Source organism: Monodelphis domestica, chromosome 5, assembly GCF_027887165.1.
Source record: "Monodelphis domestica isolate mMonDom1 chromosome 5, mMonDom1.pri, whole genome shotgun sequence".
Classification (NCBI taxonomy): domain Eukaryota; kingdom Metazoa; phylum Chordata; class Mammalia; order Didelphimorphia; family Didelphidae; genus Monodelphis; species Monodelphis domestica.
Window position 1 is genome coordinate 217,797,089 of NC_077231.1, and position 23,004 is coordinate 217,820,092.

At 42.5% G+C, this 23,004-nt stretch overlaps 1 protein-coding gene across 1 annotated transcript; it reads right to left on the bottom strand.

Annotated features, from left to right (window-relative positions):
• Positions 1-99: 99 nt before the first annotated feature.
• Positions 100-21,771, bottom strand: TRPV6 (transient receptor potential cation channel subfamily V member 6). Its single transcript, XM_001362611.5, has 15 exons — positions 21,317-21,771; positions 7,372-7,469; positions 7,055-7,177; positions 6,610-6,747; positions 6,052-6,150; positions 5,733-5,908; positions 5,279-5,425; positions 4,937-5,149; positions 4,247-4,333; positions 4,030-4,106; positions 3,531-3,696; positions 3,208-3,274; positions 2,499-2,767; positions 1,445-1,551; positions 100-931 (listed from the first exon to the last, which is right to left on the bottom strand). The coding sequence occupies exons 1-15, from the start codon at positions 21,442-21,444 to the stop codon at positions 643-645; spliced, it is 2,184 nt and encodes a 727-aa protein (XP_001362648.1). The 5' UTR covers positions 21,445-21,771; the 3' UTR covers positions 100-642.
• Positions 21,772-23,004: the final 1,233 nt, after the last annotated feature.

Below are 23,004 nucleotides of genomic sequence, written 5' to 3' on the forward strand. Positions count from 1 at the left end.
TGGAGGTGTGATGAAATCTCATGTAAGTAGGAAACTAGGAGGCCACAAGAAGGTTAAAAGGATTCAAAATATTTGGGGAGAAAGGTCAACATAGAAGGCTTTTAAAGACTAGGGCACCGACTTTATTGGAAGGAGTGATGCCTTAGCAGGGTAGGTGTCTGTGTACCAGCCATAACACCCAAGTCTTCTGTTTTTCTTGTTCACTCATTTGTACAACCTCTAGTTCCCATGAGCCCCATTCTCATCTCCTACAATTACCCAGCTCAGCAAAGGAAAGCCCATCCCTGGCAAAGGATGAGATACCTGAGAAGGGTGGGGAGAGGATGCTTGGCAGAACATCCTTAAAGTGCTTTATTTTGGCAGTGTATTCAGCTGCTTGGTCTTGAGGAGGAGTTTGCCACAGTGACAGGACATTTGTGGGAATGGGGGTAATGAAGGGAAGGAGTGTACACGTACTAGTTAATTCAACAGATGCCCAGTGGAGTCTAGATAAGTTGGAATCTGGCTTCTTCTGAGCCTGAGGACCCTAAGGAGAATTCTACCTGGCTCAATCCAATCTCCTTCAAAGGGGCAAAGAACTTGGCCTCCTTTCATTCCCAAAGAGCAAAGGGGGCAGATTCTTTGGGCTACTATAGAAAAGGTTCAGACTTGATATACCCTCCCTTCTTCATCCTCTAGGCCTCTATTGATCTCCCCTCTTAGGTTTACACCCAGGGTCCCCCGTCGAAGCCTCTCCCAGTTGGCGCTGCTTCGGGTGGTGCTTCGGGAAATGGAGGGGGTAGGTGTTGCTGCTAGTCGATGACGACCACAAGTTGGGGTCAGGTCTGATTTACTCAGTGAGTCTTTGTCTAAGTCATCAGTCCCCAAAGTACTGAAGGCCTGGGCATATCGATATATTCGTTGTCGACTTGGGTCTTGTCGGTCCTCCACTCTAGGGAGAGGGTGGAAGAGATGTATATGGCTTCAAACATACAGTTACTGGCCAGTGGCCTCCCCTCTCCCTCTCCCCCCCCGGCCTGTGCCAGGCATAAGACATAGTTCATTAGCTATGAAAAATGAGTGGACCCTAGGAAGTCAGGCTGTCAAAAGAGGGGAAAAGGAAAGTCCTATTTCTTGGAGAGAGAGAGAGAGAGAGAGAGAGAGAGAGAGAGAGAGAGAGAGAGAGAGAGAGAGAGAGAGAGAGAGAGAGAGAGAGAGAGAAAGAGAGAGAGAGAGAGAGAGAGAGAGAGAGAGTATATGTGTGTGTGGGAGACACCTGCTCTTACCCATATCCATACCCTTTCTGTAAGGTGATAGATAGTGGGTTACTGAATAGATGCATTTTTTAGGAAATTCTGTCATCAAAGGACCTAACCCACAATAGACCCAAGGAGCTAGGTAGTGATAAAAGACACGCAAAAATATTCTCACATCTACAGGCACAGGCTCAAACATTCCAGCTTACCTAAGATACCAGCGGTCCCCCAGCCCATACTCTCGACCACAGATCCCAGAGCGAGGCCAAAGGCATCTGGGCAGCTTTCGCTCCAACATTACTGTGGTGGCAACAACCTGGATTTGAGGGGGAAGTGGAGAGGGATTATTGTCAAAAGTATGTCAAGGGATTCTAGGATAGAGACGAGGATGGACAACACAGAATAGGGAGAAGATAAGGAGAAATAAGTGATCTTTTAAGTGCAATAAGGAGAAACTGGGCCTGTCTGGTTTCTCTAAGTACTCGCTACCACCTAACTCTATTTCACCCTAATATTACCCAGAAATATTTCTCATGCCAGACCTGCATTATCTAATAAATAACTCACTTTGAGTTAGCTAAGGCAGGTGTTTGTTTTTTTAACCTCTATTTTATCGAGGAAGACCTGAGGCTGAAGGATGTTGAAGAGCTTTTTTACAAGATCACAAAGACAAGTCACACAGACAGAATTCTAACCTGGGCCTTTGACTAGGAATCCTCTGCTCTAGCAAATGGGTGCAGGAGAGAAAATGCTGATCTTGGCATTTGTAAGACTTGAGTTCAAAGTCTACCATTTACTAGCTGTATGGCCTTAAGCAGGGTCTCTAAAATCAGATCAGTCTAGATAGCTTCTAAGGCCCCTTTCTGCTCAAAATCTATGACCCTATGATCAAATGGCTTCCAAGGTCTCTTTCAATTCTATGTTCCCAGTCTCCTAATACTAGGAAAAGCCTCTGAAATGAGAAGAGGAGGAAGCAGATAGGAGAGCCTTTCCAAGGAAATGGTTTCTTATTCCTGAGAGTGATCTACCTTCTTTGTTCCTTTTCCAAGAGATAAAGCGTGATTATGGTCTGATCCTATACCCAGATTATGGTCTGATCCTATACCCAGTGGCCTGGCAGTTAGTATTAAGTTATGACATCTTGCTAAGTTATGACTTCTTGCTAGAATGGGACAGCTAGGAACTACTATATCAAGAGGTGTCCAAGACCAAGAGAGTCAAGACAGGAGGGGACAGACATACATTTTCTACCAAGGCACTCACTTGAGCCCTCCAAAGCTCGTCCCTCTCATGGGCCACTCGCCAGTGGGTGTCACCCATCATAGCAATGAGCAAGTTGAGCATGAGTAGTGTGGCAATAATAGCAAAGGCAGCATATGTGATGCTATACATGAAGGGTAGATCTACATCATAGTTGGCAGGACCATCGATGATTGTGAGGAACAGCTCAAAGGTGCTGAACAGTGCCATAGGGTAGTCAAAGAAATGGCCCAATTCATCTTGGTCTTCTGTCTGGAAGATGATATAGAACGCTGCTCCGCCCAGGAGGAGAAGGTTATCATGACAACTATATTCAAGCAACTATCAAGCAACTTCCTAGGTACCCCATGCTAATCATATTTCCAAACATTTAGACCTTGACCTTCTTGTCTCTGATAATATTATTTATAAGATGGCTCACCTTGAAGACTTTCTTCAATACTCTTATCCTTCCTCATTTCCCTGCGAACCCCATCCTCACTCCAGTCCTAACCTCCTAGTGCCTAATTGATCCCATCCTATGTTTGATCTTGGGATCAAAATCCTTCCCTCATTGACTTGATTTTGAAGTCTATTAATTCCTATTTCATCTATGTTCCCCATTATCCCATTCTTACTCAAAATTACCCTGATCTTTACTATTGCCCATTACCTATGGCCCTTTGAGCCTCTCCCTCCTTATCCCAGCCCCTGTCCTAGGCAGAGATATTACCAGAAGCAAATCCCAGGATGACCACAGCCATCAGCCAACAGAAACGCAATAGATCCCCGAAAATCATCTGCAGGGGCCAGAGAAGAAAAGGGAAGGATGAAGCAATTTCCCTTCCCCTGTCTCTGAGTAGCTATCCCTTCCATCCACTAATATAGCATATCTATTCTCAATTTATCTGCCACCTGCAAGCACCTCTAGTTTATATCATATATGCTGACTACCAGCCTCCCCAAATTGCTCAGCCCCTTCTCTGAGATGGCCAGATGTGATTGGGGAGTAGGGAGTTGCTGTTCATCCCAGAAGCTGGAGGGAGAAATACTGACCTTCTGGATCATGATGGTGAATGGCCCCAGCATCTGGAATCCTCGAGCGAAATACATAACATTGCACCAGCCAAGCACCAGGGCAAAAGACATAGGCACCACCTCACCAGATGTACTGGTAAGCCGCATCACCATGGTCACTAGCACCATGCAGGCATAGGTGACGCTTGGGTAAGAAGAGGGAGCAAAACATAGGGCACATGTGAAGGGATGGCTGGTAGGCTCTCCCAGGCCTCAGCTGCAATTTGTATGTGACTTCCATTACATATACTCATACATAAATAATCACATATACAACAGACATTAATTAAAATCCAGGCACCCATTCTATATCAATATAGACACATAGATTCTCTGAAGATGGGGCTTTTGTAATTGAGGGTTAGCCAAAATACAAAGCCTACTGTTGGGAGGAAGGGCTAGGTGGAGAAGGGGAAGTTGAGATCAGGGTGCTGGAGACACTACAATGGGGCCAAGACATGGGTGAAAATTGACTCACATGATGGCATGAAATGGCCCTCCAAGGATAGTTTGTCCAAAGTACCGAGCAATCCCAACTCTAAAGATGTCTGGGATCTGAATACATGAATCAATTAAAGCAGAAATAGAACAGATATAAGGGATATAAAAATGATTTAGGACTATGAATAAGAGACCAGCCCCAAATACCCTCCCTATTTAATCTCTGGGCTGGAACTATCTCTTCCATATCTCACCTCAAGAAGTAGGATGGCCACAGCCCCAATGACTGAAACCAGCTCTCCAACCATTCGGATATTGTCCTCACGAGTCACGTAAGACTCCTGCTAGGAAAAATAGGAGTTCAAGGTATGGAATATAGGATGTATATGCATTTCTATGTTATACATGTGTATACTCTCATAGAATATAAGAAGAATCTTTAGAGTACATCTAACATTGTCTAATTTATGCCTGCCTAAAAATCCTCTCTACAACAATCCCTAACAAAAAGGTTATCTAGTCTAACTGGAGACCTTCAGAAATTGGGATCTATCTACCCATCCTATTTTGGAATAGCCCTAATTATTAAGAAGCTCCCAAATAAGTCTCTCTCTGACTCTGTCCCATTATTCCTACTTTTGTCCTCTAGGTTCAAGCACAATGACTCCATGTGGGTACATACTTGAAACATCTCTCAGATCTTGATGAATTATTTAGTGTCTACACTATGGGAATCCACTTTCCCGGACTAGGTTTGGCTCAACTTTTTTTTATCCTATTTATTAACCGGTACTCTATGTATATTTGTCCCTTTGAAATTGTATGTACATTTATTATTCAAGTATATATATGCATATGGAAATAGATCACCTATAACCTCTGAATGCCTTAGGTGGGGGGAGGGAGGAAAGATCCTATTATTCCCTGAGTTCAGGGGCAATCACCTGCAATAGCTTCTGCTGGAGAAGACTAATGTCCCGCAGGCTAGTGCGATTGCTGCTACGAAGCTTGAGGGGACGATAGGCACAGCACATGGTGAAGCAGATCATGTAGAGAACATAAATAGCACCCAGCACACAAAAGTATGGTCTTCCAAATCTTCTCCACTTGAGGTTCACTAGCTCTTTCACAGGGGTCAGGTCTAGGATCTGACGGGCCTATAAGGAAGAGGAATGAAGAATTGGATGTGTACCCTGGTACCTGCACATGCATACATACACGTATTCTTTCTCTTTCTTCATCCTGTCACTCCCTTTCCCTTCTCTTTCTCTGGCCCATGCCTATACCTCTCTCTTCTTGGTTGTAACAATGAGTTCAAGCAATGATTGCTCATCTCCCCACGAGTCAATTTCTGTGAGGTCGTAAAGAGTGGAAGTCAATGGTCCATATGTCCATTGGACATGCTTCTTCTTCTGTAGCAGATGCTGGAATATCTGAAGAGCAGGACATGAGAGACATCTGAGTCAAAGAACTCCTGAAGATCAGCACCCATGGACCTGTCCATCTTTGGCATCCCCAGACTAGCCATAACTTTCCAAACTTCAAGATAGGCAGAAATGGAACAGGATGAAGAATAGGAATCAGAAAAGTAGTAACTTGAGGAAGAAATTTAAATTTAGGCTGACAGCTGAAATCTGTGTTCCTTAACTACTTCTCTCCTGATGAATGGCAAGAGGCAGTCATTCTTGTCTATGTGGGCCAAGGTTTATGGGTCTAATATTGAGAATTAACATCCCTTACCACAGTGTTCCCTTCCACACCAGCCAGCTTGAAGGGAGTGAGGCCTTGGTGATTAGGAATGAGGTCTAGAGACTTCATGTGACCACTCCGCTCATCATAAGATAACAGTGCATTATACATCTGGCAGGCAAATGTTTTGTTGGGCTGGAAGACTAAGATGTGAAGCACTGTATTTCCTAGAGAGAGGATATAAGGGTGGCATGAAGGCCACTGACCACTTCTTAATAACCTCCTTTGTCCCATTTGTACTTTGGCTGTGTCTCAGCTCTAAAAAAAGCCTTTTAAATCCCCTCATCTCTTTTCTTGTACCAGCTCTTACCCAAAGAGTCCTGTGCCCGGATGTCAGCTCCAAACTCAATAAGTAATTGAACAATCTCTTCATTGCTCACACAGGCAGCAAAGGACAAAGGATGCTCTCCTAGAGGGAAGAAGGGAGTTATCACAATAAAGACAGAGGATGGGGGGCTAGAGGCATCTAACGGTTTTATTTTCCTTAACACTTGAAAAAGACTCTGTCTCCTATCAGATGAACAACTTCCAGGAGAAACTGTCTCCTTTTGTACACATGAAATTCAAGGCTCTTTGCACAAGTTGTGCATAAATTAGGGGAATTATTAGCTGACAGGTAGAAGGGAGAAGGGAAAATGGATTCACATAAAGGAATGAGGGAAAGATCAGTGTGTGGGCAGAGAGACATGAGAAAGGGAGGAGCTCTTCCAAGGAAGCTATGGGGTCTTCAGAGACTGACCCAAAGCTTGACTTTCCCAGAGCAAATCACCCTTCTACACCCTTCTTCATCTTTATTCATGTTCCCACCATCACCCTTACTCCCCTCCCTATCCACCCCCTCCTTCATCACCCTGACTCTTGCTCTCACCAAAGTAGATGAGGTTGTGGGAGCTCCGGCGAAAAGCTATCCCAGTGGCTCGGGCAGAGACACTGGCACCGTGGGTGAGCAGAGCCTTCACCAAGTTCACATTCTGGTTCACTATTGCTATGTGAAGCGCTGTTTGACCTGAATCCCCCAACAAGAAGAACAACTCACATATGGGGCCTTCACCCCATGTTACCCTCCAAGATAAGGAACATCTTTCCAAAGGACCCAGAAAGAAAACATCCCTTCCCAAAGCATTCCTCTCCTTCTGAACCTCTGACTTAAGCCACTGAATCTCAGTGGAACATCTTAAGAAAGAGGGAGAAGCAAGGGAAAGCAAGGAAGGCTCCTTATGCTTGAATGTATGAGAGAAAGAAAATTAAGGAACATCTCCTCCCCATATCTCTAAGAGACTCTAAGCAGCCTTCCCTAGTCCCCTCCTTCTCACCTTCATACAGCTCAGAAGTCATGGGTTCAGTCACCAGTTCAGGTGCAACTTCTATCAGCAACTTGGCCGCCTCAAAATTGTCATAGAGGGCAGCAACATGCAGTGCTGTCTCCCCCAAGGCCCCTGGGGTTGGGGAAGGGAAGTAGTGCCATGAATATAGGACCTTTATAGATAGCAGGGGAGTAGCATATAGGATTGTGGTTACTGGGTAGGGAAGTCCAAGGAAAGGGCTGTTAAAGGGAAGTCAGGGAAGAAGAGTTAACCTAGGGTGCTAGGGGCAGGTCAGAAGGACTCAGGGAAGGGCATAAGTTCCTTACCTCTCTGGTGTATATCACAGACATCATACTTGAGAAGCTTGGTCAATGCTCGAATATCATTCTCTTTGGCAGCTAAGAGCAGTGGAGACTCCCAGATTCTGTAGGAGGGGACATTTAGAAAGATGGGAGCAAGATTCCAGGGATGATAGGGAAAAGTAAGGAAAAGGGCTGTGGGGAGTTATGTGTGCCAAGCCCTACTCCCCTATACATATATGCATCTCAGCTGTCCAGGGACCCTCAAGATCAGTCAGTAAAGGAAGGGGGAAAGCAGTAATGGGTCTTTATCCCCAATGTCACTGGCCAGTTTTCCATTGAGTCAATATATCCTGCTCTTCTTATCCACTTATCCTGGGAGAAAGGTAGTCATTAGTCCCTATGTCTTCAATAGCCTAGAACGAAAATGGCAAAGGAGTTCCTCCAAATCCATGCTCACTTATAAATCAGGTGGCCCCTCTGCCTCATTAGATAGCTGTGGATTAACATTTTCTCCTCTCTTTGCCAAATATAGTAGGACTTTGTTTTATGCAACCAAAACTTTTCAAGACCCTTGCTATGAGTTGAAAATCACACATAATAGCAAACCACATTATTTAATAAATATTTCTTATATAAACATACTTGGGAATTTTTTTTTTTACTTTCTTAGACTGATCCATGCTACCAGTATCACTATTTTTGTACTTTGGGGCCATTATTAATGATGAAATAGTACTAATAAAACAAAGAGTAGCCCTGCTCTGATGCAGACATGACTTATTACAACCAAAAACCCCGGACAAAGACTGATGCCTGATGTGGGAGCTAATGTTTGGTACAAAACAATGTAATGACTCTCAGAATGAGAATGAGCATGATTGGGTAAACTGTAAGGCTTTATTCTATGAGCCAGCCCTGGTATGGAGAGGTCCTGGGTTCAAATCTAGCCTCAGACACTTCTAGCTGTGGAACCCTGGACAAGTCACTTAATCCCTGATGCTTAGCCCTTGCCACTCTTCTGCCTTGGACTATTACATGGTATTGATTTTAAGATGTCGGGTAAGGGTTTTTAAAAAAAAGACTTTATGCCATTTGGGAAAATGGCATGGGTTTCATGCATAATTAAATTTTTTATTTTACTTATTTTTCTGCCCGCCTTTTTTCCAATTGCCAATCATGTATACCTGAATTCTTGTGTGTTGCGTCCTTGAAAAACAAGGTCCTACCATAACTATGTGGAGTAGTAGACACAGAATATCAGACCTGTAATCAGGAAGAACTGTTTTCAAATATGACCTCAGCCATTTACTAACTGAATAACTCTGGGCAAGATACTTCACCTTGGCCTGCCTCAATTTCCCATATAAAGTGGGATAATAATAACATCTATGTTCTAGACTTGTGGTGAGGATAAAGTGAGATATTTGTAAAGCACTTTGCAAATATTAAAGAATTATCTAAAAGCTAGCTAGTATTTTTATAATTAAGATTGAGGGATGATTAGGGGTACACAGTATCTTATGTGTCTTCACACTGGCACTGGCTCCAGTTAGCCATATATTCAAGTTGGGTCAAACTCTTAGGGACATGGTTTCAAGCTCCACCCTACTGGGTCTTCTTGTTTGTCCTCCTTAAATGCTCTTCTTGGAGGCCAGGGTAGGCTGTTGTAGAGGTGGGAAGGAAAGAAAAGTCATCAGGAAGGGGGTGGGGAGAGGGGAGGATTATATGGTCATAAATTTAGAGCTGGAAGGGATGTTGGAGGGCAACTGATCCAGAGGTATAAAGCAATGCCACTTCACAACACTTTTGAGTGCTGCCAGAACCAGATTAAATGTAGGAACAAAATAAATAAAAATGCAGTAGGACATAGGAAATAAAAAGGATGTAATTTCCAAGTCAAAGTGCACCCACAGAGATCCTTATGTATGGGTTGGTGACCCTGTATCTATATGAGTCTGACACCAATGGTAGAATGGAACTCTTTTATCTTACAGATGTGAAAACTGAAGCCTAAGAAGCCAAATTTGACTAATATCACAACAGAGAGAAAATGGCAGACCTGAGAATGGAGTTGAGCTCTCCCAATCCTATATCCAGTGTTCGTTCCAGCTCTTCCCTCTTCTGGTATTACTTGTTTCCATCTCCAGTCTTGACCTCATGGTCTGTTATTTTAATCTTTCACTAATTGTCACCTTAGAATGCCTTGTAAATCTTTATCTCTAGGTAACCTCCACCACACAATTTCTGTTTCTGCTTCAGGGCTACAGAAAATAGTTAGATAAAGTTGTCAAGTCAATTTGATTTCAACCTTTATGAATTCAGGCTGTCTCATCTCAGCTGTCTTGTTGCATCTACTCTTATAAATATGACACAAATGGATCCTACCTAGCCTTTTCTTCTATCTTCTTTCCCAATTGATTTAGCCACTCCCCAGACTTAGAGCAGATAAACTCATGGCAGCTAGGTAGGTCACCAACTACATACATAAGTGGTAGAGTGGATAGAGCACTGGGGCTGGAGTAACCCTGGGCAAGTCACAACTTCTGTTTGCCTCAATTTCCTCAAGTGTAAAATGATGATAATACTAATATCTATCTCACAGGTTTACTGTAAAAATATTGGGGGGGGGAGGTTAAAAAGTGCTTAGAAGTGTCCGGCACATAGTAGGTGCTATATAAATGCTTATTCCCTTGCACCTTTAAACTATTTTTGAGTCAGCTAGGTAGCATAATGGATAAAGATAAAATGGATAAAGACTGATATCATAGAGTTGAATTCAAATTCAGCCTCAGATACTTGCTAGCTGGGTAATTCTGGGCAAGTCATTTAACCTCTGTTGACAGATGTTTTCTTCAACTTCAAAATAGAGATAATAGCACCAAATCACTCACAGGATTATTGTGAGGATGAGATGAGATCATTTTTATAAAGTACTAGCCAAGTGCCTAGCACATAACAGATTTTTTAAAATGCTGATTCCCTCCTGGATCTTGAATCCCCAAAGCAGCATTCCTCAAATGTGCACATCTCCATTTATTCTTTCTTATCTCTGGAAGAAGGGTATGGCCAGCATAGTAGCCTTTATGAGTTGACAACTTCAGAAACATGGCCTTTTCCCCTTGTTCACTTCCAACTACTAAGTCACCAATAAAACACACTTAAAAAAAATCATCTTGAGTACAAAAATATTACTTCACTTTAGGAATGAAGATGTATATGGGCAGGCTGACAAACAGTAGGACACCCTAAAGGGCAATATGTAATAGGAGTAGGGATGGGTTTGCTAGGCAATTCAAGTCACCATCACTCTGACTAATGAAGATAGCCCCAAGACCCTAAACTCAAATCAAGAGCCTTGGAACTGATGATGCCTCTTGGGAAACTAAAAATGCTTCCAGCCCTTCCCCATCAAAGAGAGACAGCTTCCCTTCTTACCAGCAACAACTCTTTATCAACTGCTACCAACAAGCATATTGTCATGAAAGCCATGGAAGTGGTAGCACCACCCAGACCACCATTCTTACTTCTAATCCTGCCCTTGTAGCCATCATGCAGGAAGCCCATTCCTTGCAAAAAAAAGGGTCCAGCCTTTCCTACCACTCCCTGACTAGTTGCCACTACACACACACACATACACACAAGGTAGGTCAGCCAATCTGACTGTGCTGTAGAGTTCACAGAGGGAGAAATCAGGAGAAGACAACATTACCAAGCAGGTCAGACCACCATACTACTACAACTACAACTACAACTACAACCAATTTGGCCACCATCACTCTTTGGGTCTTAATGAGGATAGCCTAGGACCTTGTGCCCAGGAGCCTTGGAAACACCAATGTTTCTTGCCCACATTATTCTGGGAGAATGAATGAATTCTCCCAAAAAGAATTATTGACACAGGCCACCCCTGTGGAGCCTGGCAATTTCTGCTACAAAGGCTACAGCCACTACTACTAAACACCCAGAAAACAACCATGTCAAATAGTTCAACATAAAAAACTGATACAATTTTATCATTAGAAACTACATTAAAGAGAAGGCATTAACATTTGCTTTGTTTTGCTGCTAGACCCTGGGAAGCATGGGACTTTCCATCTAACAGTTGAAATCTTCCATATATGTTATCTCCCCCATAAAAATGGTAATTCTTGGGGCAGGTAGGTGGCTCAGTGGATTGAGAGTCAAGTCTAGAAACAGGAGATCCTGGCCTCAGATAATCAAATCAGGCCTCAGATATTTATTAGTTGTGTGACATTGGGCAAGTCACTTACCTCCCGTTGCCTAGCCCTTATCACTCTTCTGCCTTGGTAGCAAAACAAAGTATCAATTCTAAGAAGGAGGTAAGGAATAATAAATAAATAAATAAATAAAACCCAACAATAACCCACAGAATGGGAATTCCATTCCATTCCAAGACACCAAGAGGTATCTTATTTTACTGTTTGCATCTTTTGTACTCTTTGTATTCCAAGTGGTAATAACAGTACTTTGTAATACTAAACTCTTAACAAATGCTTTATTCATTAATTATTCATTCAACAACTATAATCAGGCCATCAATTACAGATATACAAAGTAGATTTACATCCTGCTTTGCACCCATTAGTAGGTACTTCCTACTGTGCTTCTAATATCTTGATGCCTCTGTGTAGCCCACTCTCACTATTGTTCTTAGGTTGTACCTTTTTTTGCATCCAAGGCTTACTTTTCTACTACCAGACAAAGCTGTGGACTCTTACAAGGTCTAATCTGTGTCTCTTGGTTCAGGCTGAACTACTCTCCCTTAGGTAATATTGAAATCTATGTTCTATAAACTAAAAATTTGTTTTTCCTTTTACTTATCTTCCCTCTAGTTTTCCTCTTATCTCATTTTTTCTCTCTCCTGAACAACTTGTTTTTTTTCTACAGGAGTCAAAAATATGTAGAGAGCTCATTCACAGACAATTATTAAGATGGGTAAAGACATGGGTCCTCCTGGGATAGTGGTTTATAAAGTGGTATATACCTACTGAAATATAAACAACACTGGCTGTGGAGTCAGAGGACCTGGGTGCAAATTTCACTTTTGAGGTTCACTACTTATTCAATCTTGAGCTAGTCAGTTAACTTCCCTGGGTATCAGTTTCCCCAACTATATAAGGAGAAGACTGGACTAGCCAATCTGGGGCCCTTTCCAGCCCTAGATTTATGATCCTGATCCTAAATAAGACTTTTTGTGCTGTGGGGAAAGGCAAGTGACTTTGAGTTCTTGAAACCAATGTTTGTGAAGGAGCATAGGCATACAAAAATGAAAAAGCTTGAAGCATAGATTTGTCTGCTATTTGAGGACCAATCAACATAGGGACAGGGGGAAAGGCTCATCATATTGAAATTAGCCTTTCAGTGAATTTTTTTTAATATGGGGGCTCAATGAAGATCACACATTATGAGAGGTAGGATTCTGAGACAAAATTGGGTAACAACTCTTTAAATTCTGAAGTAATATTGTTAACTTAGTTATGCCAGATACCTACAAATTCTACTGTGAACAAGGGAAGAAAACAAGCAAGAGAAGGAAAGGAAAAAACAGGTCCTAGATTTGCATTTTCCTCATCTAGCCATTGTATGTTATCTAAAATCACTCTTATGAAGTCTATCCCAATTCCCTTCTGCTGTTTTTTGGGGATGGACATCAGCAGACTACAGTCTTCTATGGCTTCCTCCATTCCCTTCTGAATATAACTGCTAAACATATTCTTCCCTGAGTTTACTCAGCCTTGTCCTTTCCAACACATTTCTTTCCCTCCTTCCTTCTCCTTCTTTGTCTCAAGGGAATACAGAAGGAGGAAGGCATCATACAACAGAAAGAGCCAAGAAAGACTTAGAGCTCATCTACTCTAATCCCCTTATTTTACAGTTGAAGAAACTCTTCTAGGATGAGGCAAAGTGAACTGGTGAGTTGTCCACTTGGGGATCTTGGACTAAACTAGTCTTCTATTTCCTAGCCTAGTGTTATTTCTACTATGCCCTGCTAGTCAGACAATACAACAGAACCGGACACCCAATGTCTCTAATCAGCTCTGTCACCTATCTCCAGGTCCTCTCCAGTTTTCCTGCCCAATGGGACACTGAGACACTTCCCAGTTCTCAACTATTTTCCCAAGCTATTACTTGTGGGGAAGGGAAGATGAGTTGGGAAAGAGCACTTAGCTAAGGGCACCTGGAGGGTGGGGTGAAAGAATCACTGAACCTTTAGTGTTGGAAGGAGAAGATAATTAAAGGTCAATGAGTCCAACCTCTTACCCCACCTGGCAGGTGGTCTAGCCTCTGCTCAAACAAATTTGATAACAAGGAAGTCACTACCACTCAAGGTGACCCATTCGTTATAAGATAGCTCTAACCTGTTAGAGCTGCCTTGCCCAGAGATGAAATTTGTCTCCTTTTCATACACTTCCCTCTGAAGCAATATAGAATAAATCTAAACCCTTTTCTAAATGTTACTCCTTTCAAATACTTGAAGTCTGATCATGTATGTTCCTCCACCATAAAAATCCCCTTCTTTTTCTTCCCAAAGTTATAAATTCCTCCCCCAGTTCTTTGACCTGAGTAGGAGTAATATAGTTTAAGATCACCTTCATGATACTTGAAAGAGAGGTAGCTTTTGTCGTTTTTATTTGACTTCCTAGTGCCTAGCACAGTGTCTATTGCCTTAATGGATGCTGAATAAAGACTTGTTGATTGGTTAATCATTCTGTGTGTTTTCAGGTGCCATTACTTTCCTAATCACCTTTCCTTTAATAGTTTGTCTCATATGCCTTTTAAAGTACATCACCACAAACTGAACATAATATTCCAGATGCAGGCTGACCAGGACAGAATACAATGGGATTTTTTCCTCCCTTGTTCTGGGCACTATAATTCTATTAACATGGTCTACAATTGCAGTCACTGTTTTTGGCAGCCACATAACACAGCTGACTCACATTGACAGTGATTCTTGTGTAAGACCATAGTTTCGATGGGGAGTGGGATAAGAAGGAGTGAAAGGAAGTAAGATTAAAGACTGTGGAGTTTGGGGAGCTTTAAAAAATTGGAATTAGAGGAGGCTGAGGGAGAAGGCTTGTCATGGGAACAACAATCTCGTTGGATATGATCTGATTTTCTAAGGTTATAGACAGGAGTAGATATAAGAATAGGTTTTATTCTAAATCTTATTCTTTACTTTGTCCCTGCTCCTCCTTGAATGATTGTGTCTTGTTTCAGGATACAATAGACCCTCAGGAGAGAATCTCTCCCCCTCCATAATTCATCTTCTAGCTGCCTTATAGGATAGAAGGAAAGGGGTAGTATCAAATCAGATAACATGTAATGATTATTCCTTAAGAAAAATATACGGTAGGTTCAAAAGTAAGAAATTATGAGCAGGTTGATTTTAGAAACCATGGAAATACTTACATGAAATAATGCAGAATGAAATAAGCAGAACCAGGGGAACACTGTATATAGTAACAGAAGTATCAATCAAAGAATAGCTGACTAAGCTAGTCTGAGCATTATAAATACTCAAACCAGCTACAAACGTCCTATGAAGAAAGATGCTATTCACCTCCAGAGAAGGAACTGACAAGTAGGCACACAGTTACTGTGCATATGTGTGTAAATATATATGCATGTGTGAAAAGTGATGGTCTTCTCTACTACAGAGTGGTGACAAAAAAGAGGAAAACAACTTGCAACTTAAAATGTAACAAAATAAATACAATTTTTAAAATGGTATTAGATGCTTCTAAGTTTATTCTATGCTTTGTCCCTGACTTCTTGAATGATTGAGTACTGCCCACCTCTATCTTTCTACCTCTACTTTATCCATATTTTGTCTGCTTTGAAGGACAGAGGGAAAAGTGTAATGTCAGATGGGGTAACATGTATAAAGTAATTACAAATCTTAAAGTCATATAAACACTGGCTATTATTATTTTGTTAGTATTTTTATTGTTGTTGCTGTTCTTCTTGTTGTTATTATTATTGAAAGTGAATCTGGGTAGAATTTCTCCCCTGGGAGAAGGAATCAGCAAGCTTTCAAACCAGTCAATAGCTCTATCTATTTCACTTCTGGCTGGCTGGTAAATCTGAAAATCTAACAAAGAAGGAAATTTAGGATGGCAATCAAGTTCCCTTCAGTGACTCAGTAAGGGGGACAAAACTACTCAGCTTCTGAAACCTATCATAGCCAACAAAAATCTTAGGGATGCAAGAAATGTAGAGGCAAAAAAATTACATACAGAAACATATATGTATATGCATATGATTGGCCCCTGAGATAAACTCATCTTAAAAACAAGATGCATTTAGTATAATAGAAAAAGTGCTGACTCTGAAATCAGAAGACCTGACTTCTAACTCTTGACACTTCTTGCCTGTGTGACTGTAGGCAAGTCACTTAACCTGTTGTTTCTCAGTTTCCTCATCCATAAAATGAGGGTGTTGGACTAGATGATATCTGGTAGTCTTTCCAGATATACATCTAATATCCTATGAACAAAGCCCTCACCCTACTCACTTTAAAACCTGCAAAATCATAGCATTAGATTGGGGCACTAGAAGCTTTTTCTAGAAATCACTCCTGCCTCATTGGACTTTATCCATCTTCCCCAAAGCCCAGCTAAATTCATTACAACAAACATCTAAGATTTAGTAGGCACCAATGTCCATTTTATGTGCCACAAAGTGCTGAGGATACAAAGATAAAACCTAACCATATTTCCTATCTTTCAAGGAACTTCTTAGAAAACAGTAAGGAGTAAAGTTTACTACCATCTCCATAATGATTAAAAATAAATTGCCTTTATATATAATGTCTTCAATGCTTTCCTTTAAATGACCCTGAGTGATATGTGCGATGCATGCTATTAGCATCATTTTACAGATGAGGAAATACCCTTAGAGAGACTGGGTGACTTGCCAGGTGATACAATAAACAAGTAACCCAAGCTAGAACATGAACACAGGTATTCTGGCTTTTAATATCAACACATTTTCCACTATGCTATGACCAGCAAACCATAGAATATGTTCTTTAATCTATTCCTAACTAAGGAAATACCTTTGTCTCTATTCTTTCCTCCTTCTGAGAAATGGGATTTTCATTTCTCATATAACTGATTAATCTTACTAAATTACTTCTATTAAAACCCAGGGGTGTTGACCCTTAGCCCAACTAGCCTAGGTGTCATCTGGCACATGAAGAGCTTTGCCCTCTTCCCTTTGTTCCATTTTGCCCTTTTCCATCTTAATTCTTGGGAAATTGTGAGGTTGATTACCATTGTGCCCAACAGTGCATTGTGTTTATTCTGTTGCTTGGAGACAGGGCAGAACAGAGACCCTATAAAATGTGCCCTTGTAAATATAACTTGTACTGTTGGCTGGTGGGTGTATTTGGAGAAAGGGTACAGTCTTTTAGGAAGAAGGGCATAGAGGTCTCCATATAAGGACTGAAATTATTAGTAATAAACATTATGCATTATATTATACATATAATTAATTAAAATTGCTAACAACGTAATTAATAAGTCCCTTTATATTTACATAAAACAGCACTTTACCAAGTAATTTCATATTTATTATTCCATTTGATATTTATGATCAACCTCTAAGGTTAGTAAAAGACATGTTATTCACCTCATTTTGCAGATAAGGAAACTAAGGCATGGAATAGCTAAGCTGAAGCTCACCTGGTGATTTACTGGATCATGTAGTTACAGCTGGAAAGGAACTTTCTAAAGCATCTAGTCCAACCTCATCGTTTTATAGATAAGAAAACTGAGGCTCAGAAAGGGTCAATGCTTGGGACCCAAGGTCCCAAGCAGCAGACTTCAAGGAAGAGTAGTCTCCTCTAAGAACTTATTTTTGTGTGGTTTTTCTTAGGGTGAGTGAGGGCTGGGAGCATTGATGGAAGGCAGAGTATGCTCTTAGAACCACTACTTTAGCTTCCTTATAGACTGTCCTCAGAGATTAAGAAGGAAAATATTGAGAGCCATAAAAGTAGAGTTTTTCTAGGATTCTAGTGACTGGAACTGAATTCTGAACCTTACTTAGCTTATTCTCCCAGAACATTGATACCCTATGCACATATTTTTTTCTTTTGAAATTTTTATTTAATTAGTTAATTTAGAATATTTTTCCATGGTCACAAGATTCATGTTCTTTCCCTCCCCTACCCCTAGCCCCTCCTGTAGGAGACCCTGTGCACATAGATCAAGTATAGCTCCTTCTGGATTGGGTGGGAAACAACAGTGAGAATCACAGAACACTGCCTATGTGGGTTCAAGTACACACATGTAAAAGCATGAATGTCCCCTGGACCTCCTTCATCCCCACTATTAGGCCACCAACAGAGTCAAGTTGAAATAATGGATTGAAGGTGAAATCAATCCATTAGGAAAAGGTCGTATAGAATCCAAGAGAGGGAAGTACTTTCAGGTGGAGGTAGGGATGAGGGTACTTTCAAATGCTCTCTAATATTCCTTGTAACACAAAATCTATGATCTTAAGGATCATCAGATGGGGGCAGAAAGGAAGAGATTTGTTCAAGGTAACTGAGCCAGCTCAGTCTGGATTTATACAAACATGTTATATACTAAGTGTGTATGCCATTCCCTGTCCCTGCTCTCTGTTTTTGCTTCAATGGGTCTTTTAATAAAAGAACCCATGAGGACACAGCTAGGTAACACTATGGATAGAATCCAATCCTGGATTCAGGATGACCTGGGTTCAACTCTGAGCTAAGATATTTCCTACCTGAATGATCCTGAGCAAGTCACATAACCCCAATAATCTAGCCTTTGCCTTAAGTGATACTAAGACAGAGGGTAAGAGTTGAAATAAATATTTTTTTAATTTTAATTTTATTTTGTCAATTTGAAATAAATAAATTTTAAATGAGATAAAGGATCCAAGAGGAGAACAGAACAAGGAACACTGGCAGGAGAGCTCAAACTGAATTCCACCAGACCCAAGGTGGATAAGATCAGAGTCAGTCTAGAAAGTTCTTTATCTTAGCAATTCCCTATTCGTTCAGGAGACAGGAGATATACAATATAAAGAACATTGACCCAGAAGTCTTGAGTTCTTATTCCACCTTTCAGAATTGATTATTCCCTTGCAAGACCTTAAACAAGTCACAACTTCCCTGGGTCTCAGTTCCCTCATCTGGATAGTGCCAATAAATGGGGAAATAGAAAAAGAGATAGATGGCTAAGGTAGATATTAAGGTTGAGGAAAAAACTGTCCCGGACGAGGCAAAACTGTGGTCTCAGATCTAGATGAGGGAAAGCAACTGAACTAAATAGCCTCAGAGGTCCTGCTGGTTCTGAATTTAGGATCCTATTGACATAGTACAAAATGATAAGAAAGGGGCTATTTGGGAGATTAGGAATGCAATAAAATGAAGGCTTTCCTACTCTGTTAGATACTTTCCCCACTTTGGAACCTGTGTCTGAGATCCTAGCTCCTATTTTCTAGTTATAGATTCTAGGATCCTCTTTCACAGGCTCTCCCTAAATGAACAAACACAGAAAAGATGTGTATCAGATATATTATGTACAGAAATACTATGCAATGACCACAAGACAGTACAGAAATGTATTGTGATTATTTATACTGACATCTTCAGTAGTCTTCCTTTATTTATTGTCTATCATAGATGAGAGAACCCATCCTTCCAGACAGTATTGATGTCCCTTAGTCAAGTGCCCAGTACAGAGGAAGCTGAGTTTGGGGGACTGAAGTGGAGAACCAACAAAATGGGTTAGAAATAGAAAAGGAAGCAGATAGTTGAGGTCTCTGTTAAGGATGAGAAAAAGACTGTCCTAGATGGGGTAAAGCTGTGGTCTCAGAATTCCACCTGCTACTACTCACTCTCCTCTCAGAAAGGTCACTTGGCAGGTAATGTGACTTTAGAGAAAAATGGAGGCAGAGAAAGATACCTTTCCTCCAGAGTCTCCAAGCCAAGCCAGAATGGTGCTATAGAGGGAAGCTAAGAGCACCAGGCCACCTGCCTCCAGCCCTGGTTCTACACCCACACAGGGACTCAGGAAACTAAGTCTCCCCACTCCAAGCCCCTGGGCCTTTCCGTTCCTATTCTCTGGGGGGTGAGGGGGGAGTTACACCAGCTCAAGGAATAGGCCATAGAACTAGCAATTGCCTGTTCCCCAACAACAACACCCCTATGTCAACTCAAGATCTCATCACCAAAACATGTTTTCCCCCACCCACCCTCCCAAGCCCAGGGGGAGAGATTTGGGTGGAGTGAGGTGAGAAGGGGAACTACAGCTAAGAAAGGAAGGAAAGCCCACCCAAACAGTCTTTGAAGATTAGTTTGGGACAGAATGATCCTGCCTCAATACCCCAGCCTCCTTCTTGACCACGACAAGTTTGGAGGTGAAGAGACACCTTGAGTCTTCTGGAGCTGAGAGGGGAAAAGAAGGGGTGCCAAGTATTTCTATTATGAATAGACACATTATATGCCATCTTAGGGGCCCCGGGAAGTCCCTATCAAGAAGGGAACCTTGACTAACTCCCACTGCCTGGTCAGGACTGAGTTCAAGGTGTAGGAAGAAAGTAATGCGTCATTTGAAAGGCCACTTCTTCAGGGGTCCAACAGTCCCCCCCCTCTGACCCACCCACAAACATACACACAAACAAACTGAGAACCACCCCAGTCCATTCCGTCCAGAGCAGGGAGTCCCAGAAGTCCCCAGAGGAGGGCAGGGAGGTGGAAACAATGGTGGGAAAGCCTCAGGGATCGGCATAAGGATCAAAGTTAAGTGAAAGCAGACTTCAGACAGCCAGAAATTCTATCTGGGAGTATAAAGAATATAAAGAGAACTTAGAATAATAATAGCTTACAATTAGGAAGTGATTTCATATTAATTTGTTTCCATTTGTTCTCTGCAACCCCCTGAGTTAGGGTACTGAAAACATTTTTTTCCCCATTTCTGTAAATAAGGAAACAGGGACTCGGGACATAAAGTGAATCACTTTTGGTCACAGAGCCAGTAAATAGCAAAGAATTGGACTCAGATCTTCTGAACCCAACTCAGATCAGTTCCTAGTTCAACAATAACAAAAATGTTAAGCACCTAGTATGTGCAAAAGCATCTTGTTTCACAATAGGAGGATAGTTCAGGATCCTTTCCACTATTCAATTCAATCAACATTTATTAAGCACCTACTATTTGCCAGTTGCTGTACCAAGCAAAAGGTATACAAAAGGAGCCAAAAAAGGTAGTCCCTCTCCACAAGTAGTTTAAATCTAGTGAGAAGGGCAACATGCAAACAAATATATCCAAAGCAAGCTATAGAAAGGATAAATAGGAAATCAAAGAGGGAAAGCGCTAGAATTAAGAGGGGCTCGAAAAGGCATCCCGTAGAAGGTAGGATTTTAGTTAGGGCTTCAAGTTAACTCTGGAGATCACCTGCGGAACGGAGGAGGGGGAAGAGTTCCAGGAATGGGGGATGGCCCACTGCCATAGCCCTGAAAGACTGCTGGGAACCTTGGCCATCTAATATGACCCGAGGCTGGGGCTGCGGTATCCATCCCACCCCCAACCCCCTCGGTCAGACACTAGGATCCCGTCCCCCAGAGCAAAATGTTCCCATTCAACTGCTGGCCGAGATGCCTCCGGGATGCTGCCCAAGCCCAGCCAATCCTCCGTGCGGTTTCCACTCAGCTCAGAACTTCAAGTGGGCTGAGATAGACTTTTGGGTAAACTATAGAGCTTCCTTCCCGCCCCCTCAAAAATAAATGAAATGAATTGACTTGAATGTAGATGTTCAGGACTGACCGCAAAGAGAGTACACGAGTTAGGGAATTTTCTTTCACAATTAAAAGCATCTCGAGGGTGGCAAAGAAAGGCCAGGTGACCCAAAGAGCGCGCGGAGGTGGGGGTCCCGCGCAAGCGGGGTCCGACTGGCTCTGAATGACACCTACCTCTTCTGTTGTAGCAGGTTCAGCTCATCCAGACGCCTGTCCCACGATTCCCGTCCCTGCAGGTATTGGCAGATCTTGCCCCACAGGCTGGGGAGCAGCCCTAACTCCTTGGGCAGGGGCACCCCCATGGGGTGCAGGGCTGGCTCCCCGGGGGCCTGGGCCTGGGACCCGGATCGAGGCCAGATCCGGATAGGAATCAATCTTGGGGCCACATCGCAGCAACCGAGGGCGAATCCGCCCTCGCCTTCGTCCTGCAGAGGTCCCGTCTCCGGTCCGGGATTCCGCCTCCCCCAGATCCTCGAAACCCCTCCCCCGCCCCGTCGCAGGATTTCACTCACCCCACCCACCCCCACTCCCCAGGAGCTCTCACCCACTGCTGGGGTCGGGCCACAAGAGGGCTTCAGGATTGTTACACTTGGCAGGAGCTGAGGCTCGGCTCGAGCTCGGCTCGCTCGGCTTTGTCAGAAGCTCGGAGCCAGCGGGAAGCAGGGCGGACACACCCTCCGTCCTCCCAAATTACCTGAGATTTAAAGAGACAGGCTGCTGGAGGCCGACCCACCCGCAGCTGGTCCTTGGGGCTTGCGCAAGCTCCTCCTCACCCGGGGCTTTCTCCCTGCCCCCCCCCTCCCCCCAAGCCCGCCCCTAAAGGACTGAGACTCTGGGGAGCTAAGAGATCTGGTCCTAGGACTCAGGAGTCACTTGGTGATCCGGGCTGGTCAAGGAAGTCTCAGAAGCTTTACGCAGGGAAGGGGGCAGGTGGGGGCAGAGGTCAAGGCCCATGAAGTGCAGATAGTGTGGGGACTCAATGACCCAGAGGCCCCCAAGGGCTATCACTTCTCCAGAATCCAGAATAGGTACCTTCTCTTCCTCTCTTTGCACGTGCCGGTATTGAATTCTTTGCTCACTTTCTTCTCCAGTGACTATTGTTTGCAGTTCCCTCCTGCTTCTCAAAGATGGGAGAAAAAAAGATGTTTCCTACCTTTAATCAGTTTATGCCAGCAGTCACACCACAGGGACCTAGGACTTAGAGGAGGAAGAAAAAATTAGAGACTAATCTTAACCCTTCTTTCACTTCATTTTGCAGGTGAGGAAACTCAAGTGGGGGGGGGGGGTAAGGGTGGGAATTCCTTGTCTAATGTCACATGAGTGGTAAATCGCATATATAAGATTCAAACTCATGTCCTCTAACAACGAATCCAAGATTCTTGCCACTGACCCACACTGCTTCTCAAATCTTTCTTCTCTTTCTCTTCTGTTTATTAAAGTGTTTCTTTAATATCAAGTGATATAGTAGAAAAACAACTGAGGGTGGAGTCAGAGACCTGGGTTCAAATTCTACCTCTGATTCTTACTCCTGTGTGATACTTAGCTTCCCTGGACCTCATCTATAAAAATGATGTCTTTGTACTACATATCATAGAAGATCTTTCTGGTTCTAAATATATGATCTTATGAGAGAAAAGAAATGGCTGCTTTATGATGGGAAGAGAAATGGATTTGGAATGAGAGGATCTGCTACTTACTACACATAAGAAGTTATTCACATGAAGCTTTAGTTTCCTTGTCTATAAATAAGAGCTGGGATAGAAGATCTCTAATATCGTTTTCAGCTCTAAATCTACGATCTTACATGCCATCTAATCTATTTTTTTATTCTCAGTCTCTTCTCTAATACTCCATATCTTTAT